This window comes from Ogataea parapolymorpha, chromosome IV (genome assembly GCF_000187245.1).
Source record: "Ogataea parapolymorpha DL-1 chromosome IV, whole genome shotgun sequence".
Lineage (NCBI taxonomy): Eukaryota > Fungi > Ascomycota > Pichiomycetes > Pichiales > Pichiaceae > Ogataea > Ogataea parapolymorpha.
The window spans coordinates 188,159-208,114 of record NC_027863.1 but is presented as its reverse complement, the minus strand read 5'-3'; the positions used below and the strand labels follow the sequence as shown (position 1 = coordinate 208,114).

Here is a 19,956-nt window from a genome sequence, read left to right as displayed (position 1 = left end):
GCAATTAATTTTTCATGAATATGTACGAGATTGCCGGTTTTTCGGGCTCCTGGGAGTCTATGATGCTATCGATGACCGGGTCGCCCGTGCGTGCGCCGGTGGCCGGGTCGTAATGGCGGTAGTCCATCAGACACCGTTTGATCTGCTGCTTTCTCTTCTCCCCATCTATATTTGGGTCCTGATAATTAAGAGCAGATATAAAGCTGAGCTCCCGCTTAATTTTTGCAGGCTCTGCGTATTCGAGCTCTCTGCCGTCTCCTGGACATTGGCAGTCCAGCAACATGTGCGTGTTCGAGTTTACTTGCGACACGCTAAACAGGTCTTTGAGGTCTGTTGTGTCGAAGAAGTTCTCGTTCGAGTCGGTGGAGTCGTCCAGGAACTTGTCGCTAAGACTTGTCTTGATCAACTGGCGTTGGAAGATTTTCTCGTCGATGCAGCCGGCCGTCAGTAGCCGGTACACGTGCACCGGTCTTGTCTGGCCGTCACGGTGGACTCTGGCCATGGCCTGCAGATCCACAGCCGGGTTCCAGTCGTTATCGAATAAGATCAATCTGGATGCTCCAACGAGATTCAAGCCCATGCCACCGGACTTGGCACTGAGAAGAAACACAAAACTCATGTCCCAGGAGGCCTTGTTGAAGTCAGAGACAATTTTGTCGCGCAGATTGGCTGGTGTTGCTCCATCGAGCCGCGTGAACGGCAGCTCCAACACGTTCATCAGTTTCTCCAGCACATCCAGTGTCTGGGTGAAGTTTGACACAACAACAACTTTCTCCTGCTTGAGTTTATAAATGCCTTTGAGGAGCTTCACCAGCAGAATGATTTTTGCGCTGCGTACTTTGCTGCCGAGCTCTCCACGCAAGTCGTCGACGCCACACAACCCGGCAAACATGGCGTCCTCGGTCAAGAGCGCTGGCGAGTTGCAAATCTTGCGGAACGTCGTGATGAGCTGCAGTGAGTCGTTGGCCGGCGCCGCGCTGAGAATCTTACTAAACTGTGCGGTTTTCTGTAGCGATTCGAACAGCCTGATCTGGAGCTTTGTAGGTGGTGCAAACAACACGTAATCGGAGCGACGCGGCAGGAACTTGGTGATCTCCTCAATCGTTCGCCGCAGCGTGAATTTTTTGGTCAGCTCGATGAGCTCGCGCGAGGCAGCCTCGCCCTGCTCCAACACCGCCGCGTTTGTGCAGTTCGCCTCGCGAGCACGCAGGATGGGCCGCATGTAGCTGCGCTGGAAGCTCTTGAAGTCGCCCAGCACGCCGGGGTTCACAAAGTTCGCCACGTTGTAGAACTCTGTCAGATCATTCTGGATCGGTGTGCCCGAAAGAAGCACCCGGTGCTTAATATCGAGCGACTCCAATACCTTGAGTACCTTGTTGCTCCCGCTCTTGAGCCGGTGGCCCTCGTCGCACACCACTAAGTCGAACTTGATGCACCCCACGTCGTCTGCCACCGTGAGCATTTTTTCGTACCCGATAATCATCACGTGGTAGACGTTGGTATTTGCGAAACCCTGGATATTCTGCTTGTCGTTATTCGAGGAGCCGTTCAGCGCCAGGATGCTCACACGGTTCGGGCCGAGCCACTTGCGAAACTCCTTTTTCCAATTCATCACAAGAGTCACGGGACAGCAGATCAACACTTTGCGTGCCACGGGAGCGTCTCCTGCTACAGGGCTCTGTTTCAGCAGCGTCCACACGAGCGCGATCGTCTGCAACGTCTTCCCCAGCCCCATGCTGTCTGCCAGCAGCACGCCGTGCCCATCGTAGTCGCGAAATCCCATCACACACTCGTACATGAATTTAACACCTTCTTTCTGGTGCGGCCGTAAATTTTCAGCGAGCACGGGGTCCACCACGACGTCTCTGACGGCGCTGCTGTCCGCGTTGGGCGGGCGCGGCAACACCAGAGCGTCTGGCGCCATCGCGTCGTGCAAGGAGTGTGTGTTTCGACGAGGCGGCGTGGATGTTCGTGCCGGCGTCGACACAAGCTCCGAGACGCTTTTGGTAGCTAACTTGGGCCGTTTAAGCAGGCCGACGCTGCGCATTGGCGGTGCCTTCCGAAGCGGGGCCGAGACTGCGCGGGTTGCCGGTACCGGAGCGGACGGCTCGTCAATGGGCTCGTCGCCGTCCAGCTCGAACTCGTAGCTGCCGCCTCTAAACACCCCGTTGTGGATCACTTTTGAGCAGTTCTTGACTCTCGCAAGAAAATTGCCCGAGTCGTCGCGCACAATGCCCTCGTCGTTGACCACGGCCAGTACGCCGTCGCCGTCCCACGTCTTGTTCTTCCGCTGCGTCTGCTTGCGCCATAGGACGTTGTATCGCGACATTGGACGGACGCGTAAAGTGAAAATAAAAATCCTGCACCCATGCACCAGAAAAACTGAAATTTGATTTTTCAGCATGCTCACTCGAACAGAACCCGGCAGAGACGAGGTTGTCGCGAATCTGCGCCTTTGCATTGCTGTTGCTCAGAGGGCCAAAGCGGAAGGTCGGCATCCGTTTGGGTGCATCCTGGTAGGCCCGCACAAGGAGGTGCTTTTGGAGCAAGGCAACGTCGACACCTTGAACCACGCGGAGTCGACGCTGTGTAGAGAGGCGTATCGTAAATTCGGGCCGGAGTTTCTGTGGAACTGCACTCTATACACGACTTTTGAGCCGTGTTGTATGTGCGCAGGATCCGCGTATTGGGCCAATATTGGACAGATCGTATACGGCGTAGCAGAGACTCGCTTGCTGGAGGTAACGGGTGCCGCAGAGGAGAACATGACCATGTCGCTTAGTTGCCGAGAAGTGATTAAGGCGGGGCAAAAGCCGATTCGGGTGGTCGGCCCCGTGGCAGAGCTCGAGGCTGAAATTCTACAGGACCACCAGGGGTTCTGGCGATCGGACAATAAATGATGCGGCACAAGTCGTGCTCCAAGAATGTCTTTGTACGGGGTATTGACAACTAATGACGCGCTAACAAAGTTCTCTGGTGAATGCTTAACAAGGAACGCTGCAGACATGATGCGTCTGGAAGCTGAGATAGAAAACTTTGAGTTGTTAGAAATCCGAGGTTTCTAGTTTGTTTTAAAATTTTTTGAATAGCACTAACAAGAGCTGCAGCGCAGCCTGCATTATTGTTACATGCACAAAAGATACATAATATTACGCAGTTATTGTCTCTTTGCGCTTCTCGAAAGTGCGATGTCTTGGGTGCAACGCATGCACAGGCCGCCGGAATCGTTAAATACAATGCATGCGAAATTATGGCTCTGAAATCCAGCTTGTGCTGTGAACATCATTATACAGCCGCATGTTCCGGTACTCTCTTTCATGCCGAACATTTTCGTTTTTCCAGGCATCGAGGGATCTGCGATTGGATATTGTTCGCGTTGGTGCTCATGCATACTGCAGTCGACCCGGTCATTGATACTAGGAAACTGTTTTCTTCGCTACAGCGATTTCACCATGTGTGGATATATAAAGTTTAAATTTTCCACCAAGGCGGATGTTTAATTCTTGTCCAAGAGTAGCGTAATCCATGGTACCTTAGCCCACGCTGATCAATGGAACTCCCCTCTTTAATAAACGGATCTGAAGAGACGGAGAATACCAAACCTACAGAACCCGAGCAGGGTTCCTCTCTTCGGCAAGAATCCATCTCTCAAGAGTTACGAAAACACCTTCACATCAAATCCGAGCAGCGACGTCGTAGCAAGATCATCGATGGATTCCAGAAACTACGCAACATCATCCCGCTCGTTAAACCGCAGACAGACTCCAAAGCGCAGGTGCTTAAAAAAGCTACTGAGTACATCGAGGAGTTGCAGTACCAGAACAATGCGCTGGCGGCCAATTGCGATATGCTCAAGGAGTACTCCAACCAATTGCACAACCAGTTGCTACAACTCAACGCCACTCCTGTGATGCCGATTCCTCAGCTTCACAGAGTGTATCCACAAGAAATGGGCCACACGCCAGCCGCCTCCCAGACACAGATACAGTATCCTCCATATCCTGGCGTTTTTGCGCCTCCCATGGGACATTCGCATTCCGACGGACGAATAATGCCCTATCCGACAAATCTTGCACCTCCGCCCCCGGTTGGCTTCACCCACATACAGTCTCCCTACTCCAGAAGATCCACCCTTCCATCACCCACCTTGCACCACAATCATCCCTCTGGCCAGGATTACATGATGACCGGCGACGGCACAGCCCCCCTCCCCCCTTTCGCCCAGGGACACTTCCCAAAAAAGTAAATAGGCATTACCGTGCAATGGCCGATAGCATGATTTTCACATCCCAGTAACGGCGGCAGATTTGCGCGAGTACTTGTGGGCTAGCCGAGGCTTGGCCTGTATCCGAACTCTGCGCGGTCTTCTCCTCCCAGTAACTGCGAATAAATGTACGCGAGACGCACGATCTGAAAAGTGCACCACGGTCGCACAATGCCAACGACTCCGAGCGTCTTATTCTCGCCTCGCCGAACCAGTCTGCGCAGCATCCTCCGCTCCCCAATGCCGGTTTGCCGCTGGGCATTTTGCGTCCCTGCCAAACCCGTCCCGCACCCAGCGTCGAATTAAAAAAAAACGCTCCTAGGCTGGTGAGGAAATATTTCCGTTCCGCATTCATCTGTGCGATCTCCAAATAAGAACTTTTTTTTCGAGCACTCTGCTCTCCTTCAAGCACGTATCACGAGCCTTTGGCAAGGCGTACTGCAAATTTTGTGATGTAGCCCAAAACCATTGTAGAGCTGATGCACAACTTGGCAACTTTTTGTTCAATGCACTAACCGTGTTCTGGGTGGTTTCCTGTTTTAGTAGTCGTCCCCGTTAGTCTCATATCTCTCCAACATACTCTCGCCCATTCCCTTTTCTTTGTCTGCAGCGCCTCTAGTCTTGTTCCGGCCAGTTCTTAGTCGGATAATCCAATACTCCGTCTTAATTTATTCGATTACTTCCCCCCGACTGATCTGTGCTTGAGTTGCCTAAGTTGGTTGGTTCGCGAAATATTTTTAAAATCTGTAAATTACATGTCTGAATCAGACTCCACATATTTGGCGCTCAGAGACACGTGTGTGCGCGGCGAGCTTCCAGACGACCTCGGCTCAATTGCGTCGCTGCTCACACCTGTCAAAACGCTGCAGATCTTGCTCGTCGATCTGCCCGAAACGGTTTCTCTGCGACTCTGTTTTGAGGCTGCGCAATCGGCGCTCAAGGGCTCTGACGCCGCAGAGTCTCTTCCCTTGCCTGACGCATTTGCTTTTCCAGAAGCTGTTGTTGCAAAACTGGTGGCTGAGGCTGATAGTTCGCTTGAGGAACAGGTGCACAGATGGCATTTTGACAGCAGTCAGGATCTGTATTTTCAGTTTGTCCAGGCCAGGATCTTCAAAACCAACTACTATTTGGGCGTTTTGCCGGCTCCAGACGAGATCGAGGATCTTGTGGTAGCCTCAGAGTTCTCATCCAAGCAATTGACAGACTGGTGGAGCCTGTTCTATGTGCCACTCGCCAATTTGGCTCAGTACGGAGACGTCCCTCTGTTGCTCGACTTTGTTGATTATTACTCCCCGACGGAACAAACCGAATTGTTTATCGGACTACTTGACACCTCGAACCATGACCGGATCGTCCATTGGCTTTGCAAATACCACACTTATCTCAACGACAATGGCTCAACTATCAATAACTACATCCTTTCGCTAGGAAATGCCATCGTCACCAAATCGAGCGTTCAGATCGAGTCCAAATTCGAAATCCTCACAGTGCTTGTCAAGTCCAGCGATCTGTTGGCCTACCTGCAAGCCAGCGGTGCCTTACAGAAGTTTGTCAGCATAGTTCTAGCAATTATTTACCTCTGTCCCGAGGTGTCGCTTTCTCTTTACGTGAAGATGAAAGAAATTCTTGTTTGTCTCAAATTCGTCGATGCTGAATATCTGGCTCCTAACACAGACCAAAATCTTACACGGAAAGCTTCGCTGCAAGAGATGGCAGACTCTATCGTGCCTTGTCCAGACACCATCAAAATTCTGACGCAATATGTCGAAACGGGAGAAAGACTTTTCTCCAACAATATGTCGCTAGCTCAGGTGGCTGAGCTGCCTGATCTAGGTCCACAAGATCAGTACAACCAGCTGGAGAAATTCGTCCTCACAGAATCTGAGTATTTGACAACGGCTAAGCAATGGGAAAGCTTGCTCAGCTCGGTCTACTGTCTCGTCAACAACACACATGTCTTTAACAAAGTCAAGCTAGCGCAAGTTGATGAGCTTGTTTTGAGCAAACTGCTGTCCAAAAACATGTTTGCCCTGACCACCTCTGTCTTTTTGCCCAAATACTGTACGCTGGAGACTGGCCAAATAGATAAAATTCTTATAAACACAGCATGGGAGTTCTACCGCAAAGCAACCAATTGCGACCCGTCGATGGGACATCTTAAGAGCGCCCGAAACTGCCTGCAGATGGCTAGCTCTGGTACGTTGCAACTCGAGCAGCTCATCACAGCGAATCAAGAACTGTTGCATTGGAAACTATATTTTAAGCCGGGTGTTCCAATCAAGCCGCTAGACATCTTGGAGGCCAAAGATCCTTTGAAGATTGTGTCCAGAATTCTGGAGCTGAACGACAGTGCGTACAAAGAAACAGAACTGTTGGACTCGTTGCTTTTACATTTGAGCACCGGCCTGGATAGCCAGGATGAGATGGCTACCGTCAAGCTACGCCTCCTCTGCCTTGATTTTGCTATTGCTCAAGACTTTGGCCACTCATTGCAATTGGCGTTGACCTTGATTGACCTGGCCGTCGACGCCAAGAAAAAAGATCCCAAACTATTTGGTCTGATCCAGGAAAGATGGTTTTCCATATTCCAGCTCGTTAAGAACGACTATGCCGAGCCACAAGAGCACGAACAGATTACACAGAAACTCCACCTGTTGCAGCACCTGATGCTGATAGTGCCTACTGAATTCAACACCAATGTTCTTGAGCAATGGCAGCTACTTAATACCATTCTTGACCAACTCGTACCGGAGACTCCTCCGTCAGGACAGGCGAAGATCGAGAAATCGAATGACCTGGGTAAAAATATCATTGGCTGGATAGTTGGAGCCCAATAACTCTTATCAAAGCGTTTGAATATATATCATTACTGTCCGCTCCATACGGAGTCGAACTCATCTATTACATTATCCTTCTCATTCACAAAGTCGCCCGCATCCGCAACATTATCGGCCAAATTCTCCAATCGGTTTAGCTGCGTACTCGAAACAAAACCTGTAGTCTTCTTGCGCTTGCTCTCCTCGCGGTCCTTGATTTCGTCCACGGTCATCAGACTATTGTAAAAGGCAACCACTTTCTCGTGAGTGAGAATCCTTGAAGGATTAAAATTCCTCACCTGTAATCCTCTCCTGTGAGTAGCTCTCGAGAGTGCAACGTAGGCCTGGCCGCGCTCAAAAATATTCCGCAAGTCAATTTGGACCAATGGAAGAGTTTGCCCCTGCGACTTGTGTATACTTAATGACCAGGCGAGAATTAGCGGGATTTGAGTACGGGAGACAATTGGCCTTTCAAACTCATCCTCAAGACTAAAAGTTTCCGGCTCAATCAGCACCTCACGGGTAGTTCCATCGGCCTGAATGAAACGAACAAGAGGCATTCTTCTGTTTTTAGAACTGCTGTACAGCTGGTTCAATAGTTCTATCTTGCGCTCTATGTTCTTCTGCGCGGACTCAGGCAGGTCCTCAGGCTGTTCTTCCTTGAGCTCTTTCAAAAACGAAAAAACATTCTCATCCAGCTGGCTCTCCAAAACGGTAGAATCTTCAATCAGATGTTTCTCGTCTCGCTTTGAAGGGCCCTTATTCAGCGAATTGGCGGCCTTTTCCTCTAATGTCTTAACGTCGATCTTATCACTTTTGATAGATCGATAATGGGAATATGTATCGGGGTCGATAAAGTCCACAATCTTGCCTAAGGAGCCGTTAACTAGAGTTTCGTCCATATTTTTGATCAGCATCACTTGAGCGTCCTTCTTCAGTGCAATTCGTTCAGGAGCAAGAAAACTTGACAACAGTCGCTGCCGCTGATCTTCATCGGTTAGCGACCCTCCATCAAAAGCCCTGAAAACAACTTCCGCACCCGGAAGCTGTTTCAACATCGTACTATTGGCTCTGTCAACCTCCCGTCGCGTGGGAAACAACTTTGCAGGGATCACACCTTCTTTGGAAGCCAAAGGACGTGAAAGAGCCCTGAACTTTCTTGCAGTGGCTTCGGAGACATTTCCATTACGCACCTCGTTCAACATGTTAATAAAGTCGCGATCCGATTGTTGTCTGAAAACTTTCTTGAGGACGATTGTGTACTTGATCGCTTGTTTCCACGCTTGTGACTCAAATGCAAAAACCGGTTCGCCATTCTTAGTCACTGGGGGGAGTTGATAAAAGTCTCCACAAATAACCAACTGAAGCCCTCCAAATGGAACATCTCGCCGTTTTCTCATTTCGCGCGCAATCATGTCCAGCTTATCAAATAAAGATGCATCAATCATAGAAACCTCATCTATGATCAAGACTTCCAGATCTCTCCATCTGTCCTTCATTTTAGGGTTCCGCTTAATTTTCTTTACCAATTTATCGGCAGGCGCATCACCTAATCCAATTCCAGTAAATGAATGCAATGTTTGGCCTCCTATATTACAAGCGGCAAGCCCTGTTGAAGCGGTGACACCGACACTTCCCAGTGGATGTTGTTTTTTCAGTGACTTAATCAATGACCTAAGCAAAAGAGACTTACCGGTACCTGCAGAACCAGTATAAAATAAGTTGTGGCCTTGCCTTGCAAGTTCAATCACCTGGTTTTGCTCCTCGCTCAGCGTGATTGCCTGGACGCGTTTTCCTTCAGGCTGTTTCGCTTCGTTGGCGTCGTTCTTTCGCTTCACGTCGGCAAATAAGCTTTCTTTCTGCGTCAAAAGCTCTAGCTTGGCGTATGCTGCGGACGAAGTGCTCATCATACGTCTTCCGTCCAAAGGTTTGTTCAGAAGGACCTTGTTTTCCTTCAAAGGAAGAGTATTCGCCTTTTCAGCTTTAGCAGCCGTGACGTTCACAGTATTGTGTTTGACAGGTGTCTCCATGATCGATTCAATGCCGTTATGCGAGTCATCTGGCGTAGGACTGTCTGGAGGCGGCTGTATGCTCTCCTGCCCCGACTTTTCTTGGTTCTTCTTCTCAAAATATTTCTGTATTTTGTTCACCGCGGTGTCTGCAATATGCTTATTTGATGGAGAGAGCGTACCAAACCACGTCAGATAGTCACGTACATGATCCAGAGTCACGCCCGCATGTGTCCCCTGAGTCCAGTGAGGCGAGTCGCGCTGTCTGCGCTTAAACTCTGGATAGAGAACGCGGGTTCGGTGGTCTACCGGAGACGAATCGGCAACCGACGAAGATGTCTGCTCAACAGGTGTACTTACAGGCCGCTGGTTCGCCTGGAACTCTTCTATCGAGATCACCCCTTCATCTTCTGCGTCCTGGCTGAAAGAATAGTTGAAGTCTGCTGACGATATTTTCGGGGATCTAGTTTGAGACTCGGCCTCAAGCGCGGCCCGAGCGGTGTCGTCCAGAAAGGAAACCATTCTATGTATATGTCGCACACTTAACTGCCTGAAACAAAATCTCATACAGCAAACCCTCTCTGGACATTGGCTGTTCCCACAAAACACGAAAAAAAAATAATCCTGATTTCCTTTGCCCTTGATAAAAGGGAGCCGCGAATCTACCGCATCTCTGCACCAGGACCAGATGCCAAAAAATTGGCAAGAGCAAAAATTATGGGAAAACAAGATACTCAGTGGCCATGATCGTCTCCAGAAAATCGTATCTAGAAAAGCAGGAGTTGGCAGAACCTGTAAAGCAGTTCATTGAGAAGCTGGCTGCTTGTCCACTGGAAGAGTTTGTGCTCATTTCGGAGGCCAAATCAAAAGAGCTGTGGAATGGCTTGAGAATCGATCTCTTTCACTACATTCCGATTTTGAACCGGATGGACGAGCTTTTGGAGACACATGTCAAGAAATATGATCTGGACAAAGAATACCCGAAACTACTTATGGTGGACGAAGCAGACGAGAGGGTCGTGTGTGCGGTTCTCAACTACACATACACATTGCTAGAACATTGTTCGAACAAGGAGATATACAATTCGGCTTCCTATGTCTTCCAGCTCATCAGCTCGTGCTCAATGGCTGTCCGGCTTTGTGCTTTGAGGCTCACGTGTCTACTTTGTGAGAGATTTGCCATTGTTCAGAACAGCAAGTTTTCTCCGCCAGCACAGGTGAGAAACACACTGCTGAAGCTTGCCACGTTTTTCCCTCCACAGGTTGCCCCTGTTTATACTTCACCAGTTCCTATTGACACTCAAAACCGGAAGAAACATAAAAAGGACAAGGAACAGACACAGGCTCTGGTTCACATCAGTTTACTAGACTGCATCAACACAGAAAGTCAACTACCAGCAAAGTGGAAAATTCTGGATTTCAAATATTATAATGCAACTGCAGACACAAGGAGAAAACGTGGAGTGCAGTCTCTTTCACAGACAGCGCCTAGTCAAGAAAACCCCTCGAAGAAGAAATCAAAGCAAATATTCAACACACAGACAAAGAAATCTAAGAACGAAATGTCGACTGCATCTGTCGAACAGGAAGGCCTTCACCATTTCGTTCTCAACGAGGATAGCGTTCGGAAACTGTCTTTCCAGCAGATATATGATAAGGCTGCCAACATAATACCGAAGGAAAATCAGTTTGACTTTGTGCTTTCCGTGTATATCGCAAAAGCGTTCAACAACAAGTCATACGAAAGTGTCCAGCTCAGACAGAACCTGGTGACCTTAAAATGCCTGGCTGTTGCAGCTGCCTCCTGTTGTTGTTTTTACTCTGTGATGGCCAGCTCTGTGTTTGACGAGGAGCCTTACTTATTGAGCTACATGGCCGACCTCATCAATCCTGATAATGTTGTTCCATTCGAACCATCGTACGCAGCTCTGCGGGCATTTGTGAGTATTTCTGCCAAAAAAAGTGGTGGAAGCGATTTGATGAGGGCTCTTGGAGGAAATGTCAACCATGGTCTTTTATTCCATATATTGCGTTCTGTTCTCAAGGCAGCTAAAGAGGATCGGACAGACATGGATCATTCTTATCTAAACTACTTTTTCAATCTGATCGCCAACTTGATCGATAACAAGCACTTGGTCGCTCACCTTAGAACAGCTGGCCTGATGAACATTCTCCTTGAGTTCTTGCCATTGAAAAATTCGTTTAGAATGACAAGGTCTGGGCCATTGCAACTGATTGATTTATTCCTTAAATCTCTCCCCGATATTCTGGATAGTTTTATCGCCAGCAATGGTTTTCAAATCATGATTGACTTGTTGGCATACGAAGTGGATTTCGCATTGGAAAATCCAGATTACGATGGTGGCGCCCCAAAGGATGCTATTGTTTCTCATAGTATTAGCGTTCGCCAAGTCAAGACCATCAACTCGCTTCTCAAGTTATTTTTTCATTTGATCGTCAATCATCAAGGCGATCGTATGAGGAACTTGTACGACTCTCCGATCCTCAAAAGCCTGATCAAAATTGTGGAAAACCCAACAGTTTTTGGCTACGAACTTCTCACCGATACAATCAACATTATGACGGGCATTATTAACAACGAACCTACTGCATACGCTATTTTAAACGAGGCCGGCGTCATAGACGCTTTTATGATAAATTTCAATGGTCTCCTCGGAAGATCAGCCGAATTGTTATTGGCTATCCCAGACGCCATTGGAGCGATTTCCTTGAATAAAGAGGGATTACAGAGAGTGAAATCCGAGGACCTCGTGGGAAAATACTTCAACATATTCACAGACGCAGCTCTCTGCAAAGAGCTTCTTCGTGAGGAAAATGCTTCTCCCCTAGGTTTCATGTTTGATGAGCTTGCTAGACACCATCCTGAACTCGAACCTATCATAAAGGAAAACATACTACACATATTCAAACACATTCCGGATTTGGTCAACTTCGAGCCTTTGAAGTTTTACCAGTCACCCAAGGGGTCTCTGTATTATTCAAAGGATGAAGAGCTCTGCAAATTTGAAGAAAACGGCACCGAGCTCGATATATGGGAGTCCAGCAATCAGGGCGATCTGCTGGAATGCTCACTAATCTTCCTCGGATCGTTGTTGGAGAACAGTTCCCATTGGAAACAGGTCGCAACTCTCATTACTATGAAAGATTGTTTGAGATACGTGTGCATCCCCAACGTGACATTTGACTATGTATTCTCAAACGCTCTGTTTTCATTGACATCAATCATCAAGTTTGTCGATCACGAACGACCTTCTTTTGCTCTCGAAGAGCTAATGAACGCAATTTATTCTGCTTTGCAAGAGCTGCAGGAATTCACCACGTACAATAGCGACGAAAATTCATTCTTTGACCAATTTGATCAGAATGATGAGGCTGCTGCGATCAGAGGTGGTGAGTTTTTCTCGAGGCTTGGTATATTGGATTGTCTTTTATACGTTTTCAGTGACCATTATGGATCGGCAAACAAACTGACGGCGAACAGCATGCAACAACTATCTGCATATTTTGGGTCGGAAAAAGGTGTGATACTGATGCGAGAGCTATCAAATTTCTACAGAAGAATTACCTTAGAAGAGGTTTTAATCCACTCGAGAACTCCAGCTGAGGCATGCAAAGAGGTTTCTGCAGTCAGTAACGATTTTTCACCGCTTCAGATCAAAATCGGAAAACCAAATGAGAAAAACGGAGATTGGGATGGTACCAGTGCCAAATTTAAAAACCTATCCATTCTGTGCTTCCACTTTTCTCGTTGTCAGTCCTGGCTACGTTACATCTTTAATTCTTTATGCCGTATCAGCACCGATAAGAGGCAAGATAGCCGTTTTGGAATGGTTCCAAAAAATGCCACTCGTATGGTGGTTGAATTTTCGAACATGATAGTCAACCAGATTCGCAATATAAAGACAGAGAATATGGAGATCAGGACCGGTTACTATCTTGTGATGGTGAATCTGATTTACTCCAGTTTATATATGCGCAGCCGGAGCACGGAGCAGGTGAACACGATGATGGTTATTTGCCTTCTTCAAAATGAAGGTATAATTACTCTTCGTGAACTGGCGGTCAGGTACTTTGAATATCTCCAGACATTTGAGAAGTCAGAAGTTGAGAAGTTCGACCAGTTGGAATATATTGACATAAATCCATGTTCTACCACCATCAAGCTTTTGAACCAGATCCTGAGCATCTTCACTTCCATCGCCACGAAAACAATGATTGCTCCTATTCCCTCCCAGGAAAAACTCTACCCTGATCTCTTTAGAAACAGTTATCCGTATTACCGGGAGTTGAACAATTCAGTTCTTATCCAAACTTCTCTCGCAAGTTTTGGGTTGCTAAATGAACTTTTGAACGAGGAGAACTGCGGAATTCTTGATAAGAAGCCTGAGAACATTCCTCTGAGTCTGGTTGAAAAGCTGATCGCAATCAACAAGAATTTTTACTGCTCAGTTTCCACTTCTCAGTCACCAGCATTTGAAGGAAGGTTGTACCCACTGACTTATGAACAGGTTGCTCCATCTACCAGCAAAATCGAGTACTTGAAAAGTCTTGGAGTGCCGGAGTCCCGAGCTTTGGATTTCCTTTTGTTCTATCGCAACAATATCGAAGTTCTGTATACCGAGGATCCTGAGGATCTTTTCGCGCAATTTGAATCTCCAGACTCGCCTGTCAAAACTCCAGATAGCGAACCAGTGGACTGGGCAGAGGTGGTTGATCGCGCCAATCGCCATAAATATTCGGCTCCTGACCCATCACCGGTCGGTCCTCAATATCTTCACGTGTGCACGTTAGATGATCTGAATTTCTCCAGAGGTGCTAATGAGCCCAACTTCATCGATTACTGGCTTCAAATTGCCCAGCTCTTTCCAAAAGCTGTCTACAGAGTCGGAGACTTGCTAAGTACTGTGGTTTCAAAGTCATCCTATGGGGAGACTATGTCGTACTCCGAGATCTTGTATCCAGTGTTTATGAGTGTTTGTTCGTTTGGTTTCACGGACGGTGATGATTCTTCGTATGAAAGACTTGCAAGCATGCTCAATCTCCTGGCATTGCTTCTGGACGAGCAATGGATTTCCTCTTATTCCGGCGTTATGGAAGAGATCTTGTCCACCATTGGTAACCAGATACAGCCAGAGGCGGCGAACACCATTTGGTTCCCTAGCGCACTGCTCGTTTTTGAAAAGATCTTTTGCTCATGCAGAATACCGATGGCACCAGATGTGGAACCTCTAGAGCATGAATTTGCGACGAGTTCTTCTTTCAACTTTTCCTCTGTCTACGCAGTCGAGCCTCAGGTCGTGGAGAAGGTTTTCCAGGCTGTTCTGAATATTGAAAAGATTGATAACATTGAGACAGCCCTCGCTGTCGCCAAGATATTGATTCTCTATTGCGATTCGGACGAAAATGGAATGTTGATTAGCAAGTCCAAGGTGATCAAGCCTCTTATCCAGTCCATCAAGAAGTTCCCTGACTCGGATACCAACTTGCAGGCTCTTGTGATCACTCTTATCAGAAGATGCATGGAATCAAGGGAGATTATAGAAGCTTACTTTGCAAAAGAGCTGGAGAGAATTTTGGCAGTCCGTAAGAAAGATAAGAAAGCAAACAGCAAGCCAAGGATCCGAGAGCTTTCTGGGCTTCTCAAGGAGAATTCTGCTTTGGTCTTGCGCTCCGATCAGGTGTTTGTTGATCTCCTCGTTGAAATGTGCATCCTGTACCAATGTTCTTCCCCTATTAAAAGCCTCAGCATCTGTGTTCTTACGCCAGAGCAGCGCAAGTTTTTAAACGAGAACGACGTCTTGATGAATGAAGTTGAAAAAGATGGAGGACGTCCACCAACGGGATTGATGCAAATTCTCCTGAGCGAGTTAATGACGGTCGCCAAGAGCGATTTCATCTCTTCTCCCGAAAATTCGTCGAAGGAGGAATCTAAGGAAAAGGAAAAGAAAAATAATGGCGCTGAGGAACTGTATTCAAAGCATGTCATGTTTGAGAATACAGAGTGTGCCTATGCCTGTTTCTTGTTGCAAACCATCGCTGAATTACTGTTTTCCTATAAACCAGCCAAAACTGAGTTCTTGACATTTTCAAAAAAACAGAACGATCAAGTCACGATCGACAAACCGAGAAGTACAGCCCTCAACTTGTTGTTGCATCAGTTTATCTCCTCAGATCCATTCAACAACTCTGCATCAGCAGAAGTCAAGCGTCGTCGGTTGTTAACTCTGCTGGCGAGCGTCTGCATTGTTGCATTGGTTTCTTCAACACCAACCAAGGGAGTGGATTACGACGACCCGAAAATCACAGACCCGGATATGTCATTTGTGAGGAAGTTCACTGCAGACATTATCATCAAGGTGATCAAGGAAGCAAACGCGGGTTCAGACAGTGCGTACAATCGGTATGGAAAGATTGTCGACGTTCTAGACCTCACATGCAAACTTCTCGGTGAGAAATTCGAGTTGAGCGTTTCTTCTGCCATGGACAAAACTGTCACCCAATACGATTCTTATTTCCTCGCTCGGGAGCTTCTTGAAAAGAAGTTACCTCTTGCTCTGTCAAACATTCTTGCCGATTTGGATGTCAACTTCCCTCATACAGAGATGATTTCAGGCGGCATAATGCGTTGTTTGTCGTCTTTGGGGTCTATCAAGGTCTCCAAACAGGACCTTTTCCGTGAACAAGGCTCCGGGGATGCTGATGAAGAGGACATTGACGAGGAGGATTTGGATGAGCGTGAAGAGACCCCAGACCTTTTGAGAAACTCTACTCTTGGGATGTACGATCTGGATGATGTCGAAAACGAGGAGGACGAGGAAGATGAAGAAGATTTCCTTGATGGAGACGACATTGAGATTGTGTATTCTGAGGACGAGGACAACGATGATGAGGATGAGGAAGAGCAGGACAACGAGGACGATGATGAAATGATGGAATCTGATGTGGAACTCTTGAGAGGTGGTGAGGGAGACGACGATGATAGTGATGACTCAGCTGAAAACAGTGAAGGCTCTGTTGGCGACCTACTTGACCGTGGTCAGTTTGTTATTGATATTGTCAGTGGGTCAGATGAGGACATGGACGATTCAGAGATGGATGATCAAGATGAAGACGATTACGAGGATTATCCAGAGCATGAAATCGAACTTCTGGCCGATGAAGACGATTTCGATGACGAAGACGATGATGAGAACGAGGATGACGAGGATATGAATAATAGCGATGACGACAGTGCAATTCTTGAGGAGTGGATCGCAGAGCACGAGGACAACGAAACACATCGTGGTGGCTCCCACAACCGGCGTATTGCTTTGCAATCTCGTGCCAATGACTTCTTCGTTGATGAAGAATCATCAAACGATGACGACAATGATATTTTCCATCGCTTCCACTCCAACCCATTTGATTCCAGAAATGACGACGAGGCTGAAATGCAGCTTCTGGGTGGAACTTCTTTGATTCCGCCATCGGAAAGCTTGCGTGAGTCTGGCGATCGTTCAGGCTCAGTGTTTTTCCATCATTGGATCTTCCCAAGACAAAGCGGTGGAAGAACACAGATTCTCCCCGTTAACGGTGGAAGACTTACGGATATTTTGCGTGCTCTGAATGGTCACTCCCCTTCACCTTCATCCAAGAAAAACCAGCAAGTGCCTAACATATATATCAAGTCCACGGTTCAGAGATGGACTGAAACTGTTGCTCTTTTCTATGGAAAGCACTCAACTAAGTATGCCTGTCGTGTCATCCCGAGTATTGTGAACCGAATCTTTGAGAAGAGTATGAAGATTGCCAACGAAGAAAGACGCAAGGAGGAGGAAAGACAGGAAAAAATCCGCAAGGCCGCTGAAGAAAAAGAGGCCAAACGTAAGGAGGAAGAAGCAGCAGCTCAAGCCCGTGCCGAACAGGAAAGAGAAAGTAGGGTAGAAGATCCTGACAGAGAACCAGTGTATGTCAACATTGCCGGTCGCGAAGTTGATATTAGTGGAACTGACATTGATCCCGAATACTTACAGGCTTTGCCGGATGATCTTCGGGAAGAAGTTTTTGCACAGCACATTCGTGAGAGAAGAGCTGAGGCCACTACCAGTGGAAACCAAATTCCTGAAATTGATCCAGCGTTCATGGCTGCTCTTCCTGATGAGCTGCGTAACGAAATCATGCGTGACGAGTACCATGCATCATTTGAGAGCCGTATCATGCGCTCTTTGGGCGAAGGAGATGCTGAATTTGATGATGAGGACGATAATGAAATTGTGATTGAAGACGAAGAGGAGGAAGAAGAGCCACAGAAGAACAAACATCAGAAGATTTTCTTCTCTCCGATGGTTGATAAGTCTGGTGTTTCTGCATTGCTCAAGATGATTTTTGTTCCTCAACTATACTACAAGCGTGAAAGCTTCTTCCGCACTTTAGGTTATCTATGCTACAACAAGCAGACCCGGAGCGAGATCGTCACGATGTTGCTTTATATTCTTCAAGAGGGAATATCTGACCAGCTTGCATTGGAGGCCACCTACCAACAGCTTTGTCAGAGATCACACACTCAGTCACAGAACGATCATTTCGCTTCACCTCTCAAATCAGCTCACACGGCTGTATCCCCATCATATAACAGAAGTGGTAGCTTTCCGATTGGCTGCACAACCTTAACTGTTGCGACTCAAGCCATTGATGTCATTCAGTACCTGCTAGAAAATGAGAACCACATGAGATTCCATTTCTTAATGGATCAGGACAATAACCCATTGATGAAGAAGTTAGCGAAAAAGCACAAGTGGAAGGACAACAGCTACAAGTATCCTATCAACATATTGTTGAACCTGTTGGACAATCCTTTGATCAAAGAGGACACTAACTTAATGGATATTTTGTCACGCACTTTCCAGATTGCTACTCGTCCGTTGCAGGCTATTCGCTCGAAACTTACCGAAATTAGTGATTCGGACAAAAAACAATCTAAAGCTCCTCAACTGCCTTTCATTCCCGATAGAAATCTGAAACTGATCATCAACATTCTGGTTGCGGATGAATGTGCAAGCAAGGTTTTCCAGCAGACTATTGCATCGATACAGAATCTGTCTTTGATTGAAAATGCAAAGGTTGTCTTTCCTAGAGAACTGTCCAAAAAAGCCACTGCATTGAGTCAAAAGATCGCTGATGACCTTAGAATCCTAATTGAAGAAATGAAGAGCAACCCTGATAGTGAAGATATTCCATCACTCAGCAATTTTGCTAGTGGCTCGTCTGATCAGGCCAAGCTTCTGCGTGTTCTCACTGCATTGGACTATCTCTTCCAGACAAAACAAAACAAACCTAACGAGTCGTCTGAGGTGGATGAGCTTAAAGAGCTATACAAGAGCTCTGCTCTTGGACCTCTCTGGGGCGCTTTGAGTGACTGTTTGTGCATTCTCAGAGACAACCAGAACTTGGCCCATGTTGCCACCATCTTGTCTCCACTGATTGAAGCTCTGATGGTTGTTTGCAAACACAGCAAAGTTGAAGACTTGCCGGTGAGGGATGTCTTAAGATACCAAGAGAAGGTATATGACTTCACAAGTGAGCCGATTGAAAGCCTTTTCTTCTCATTCACCGAGGAACACAAGAAGATATTGAACCAGATGATCAGGAACAACCCGAAGCTGATGAGTGGTCCGTTCTCTGTTTTGATCAGAAACCCTAAGGTGTTGGAGTTTGATAACAAACGAATTTACTTCGAACAGAAACTCCATCACGATGATGGTGATAGGCCAACGTTGCCTGTAAATGTGAAGAGAGATCAAGTGTTTTTGGACTCTTACAGAGCGCTTTTCTTCAAATCTCCGCAAGATATCAGAAAATCGAAGCTCGACATTCAATTCCGTGGCGAGCAAGGTGTTGATGCTGGTGGTCTGACTAGAGAGTGGTACCAAGTTCTTTCGAGACAAATGTTTAATCCAGACTACGCACTTTTCACCCCTGTTGCCTCTGACAAGACCACCTTCCATCCTAACAGAACTTCCTGGGTGAACCCTGAACATCTTTCGTTCTTCAAGTTTGTCGGAATTATCATTGGAAAGGCTGTTTATGATGGATGCATGCTGGACTGTCATTTCAGCCGTGCGGTTTACAAGCAGATTCTAGGGCGTCCTGTTTCCCTGAAGGACATTGAGTCGCTCGATCTTGACTACTACAAGTCGTTGATTTGGATGCTAGAGAACGATATAACCGACATTATTGTCGAGACTTTCTCTGTAGAGACCAATGACTACGGAGAAGAGAAAGTCATTGACCTAAAACCAAATGGGCGGGATATCGCAGTTACAGAAGAGAACAAACACGAGTACGTTCGGCTGATTGTTGAATACCGATTGAAAACAAGTGTTCAGGAACAAATGGATAATTTCCTCAAAGGTTTCTATGAGATCATTCCAAAGGACCTGATTGCTATTTTTGATGATCAGGAGCTCGAACTTTTAATTTCTGGTCTTCCAGATATCGATGTGGATGATTGGAAAAATAACACAGAGTACCAAAACTACTCTGCATCGTCTCCTCAAGTCCAGTGGTTCTGGAGAGCTGTGAAATCGTTTGATGCTGAAGAGAAAGCCAAACTGTTGCAATTTGCTACCGGAACCAGTAAGGTTCCTTTGAATGGGTTCAAAGAGCTGCCTGGTATGGTTGGAGTTTCGAAATTCAGTATTCACAGAGTGTATGGATCCACCGACCGACTTCCATCTTCTCATACTTGTTTCAACCAGATCGATCTCCCAGAGTATGAAAGCTATGAAAAGCTTCGGGGTTCGTTACTGTTGGCTATCATGGAAGGCCATGAAGGATTTGGCTTTGCCTGAAATATATAAATGAAAAA

The 19,956-nt window shown here is 46.9% G+C and overlaps 5 protein-coding genes across 5 annotated transcripts; 3 read left to right on the top strand and 2 right to left on the bottom strand.

The window, feature by feature from the left end:
• Nucleotides 1-4: 4 nt before the first annotated feature.
• On the bottom strand, nt 5-2,329 carry HPODL_01003 (DEAD-like helicases superfamily; the record flags this gene model as incomplete). Its single annotated transcript, XM_014079451.1, has 1 exon — nt 5-2,329. One exon carries the CDS (start codon nt 2,327-2,329, stop codon nt 5-7), a length of 2,325 nt encoding a protein of 774 aa, XP_013934926.1.
• A 1,221-nt stretch (nt 2,330-3,550) lies between these two features.
• HPODL_01002 (uncharacterized protein) lies at nt 3,551-4,246 on the top strand (the record flags this gene model as incomplete). Its single annotated transcript, XM_014079450.1, has 1 exon — nt 3,551-4,246. One exon carries the CDS (start codon nt 3,551-3,553, stop codon nt 4,244-4,246), a length of 696 nt encoding a protein of 231 aa, XP_013934925.1.
• Nucleotides 4,247-5,019: 773 nt separating this feature from the next.
• HPODL_01001 (uncharacterized protein) lies at nt 5,020-7,101 on the top strand (the record flags this gene model as incomplete). The annotated part of the gene is made up of 1 exon (XM_014079449.1): nt 5,020-7,101. One exon carries the CDS (start codon nt 5,020-5,022, stop codon nt 7,099-7,101), a length of 2,082 nt encoding a protein of 693 aa, XP_013934924.1.
• A 29-nt stretch (nt 7,102-7,130) lies between these two features.
• HPODL_01000 (uncharacterized protein) lies at nt 7,131-9,611 on the bottom strand (the record flags this gene model as incomplete). Its single annotated transcript, XM_014079448.1, has 1 exon — nt 7,131-9,611. One exon carries the CDS (start codon nt 9,609-9,611, stop codon nt 7,131-7,133), a length of 2,481 nt encoding a protein of 826 aa, XP_013934923.1.
• A 221-nt stretch (nt 9,612-9,832) lies between these two features.
• Nucleotides 9,833-19,939, top strand: HPODL_00999 (E3 ubiquitin-protein ligase HUWE1; the record flags this gene model as incomplete). The annotated part of the gene is made up of 1 exon (XM_014079447.1): nt 9,833-19,939. One exon carries the CDS (start codon nt 9,833-9,835, stop codon nt 19,937-19,939), a length of 10,107 nt encoding a protein of 3,368 aa, XP_013934922.1.
• Between the last annotated feature and the right edge of the window lie 17 nt (nt 19,940-19,956).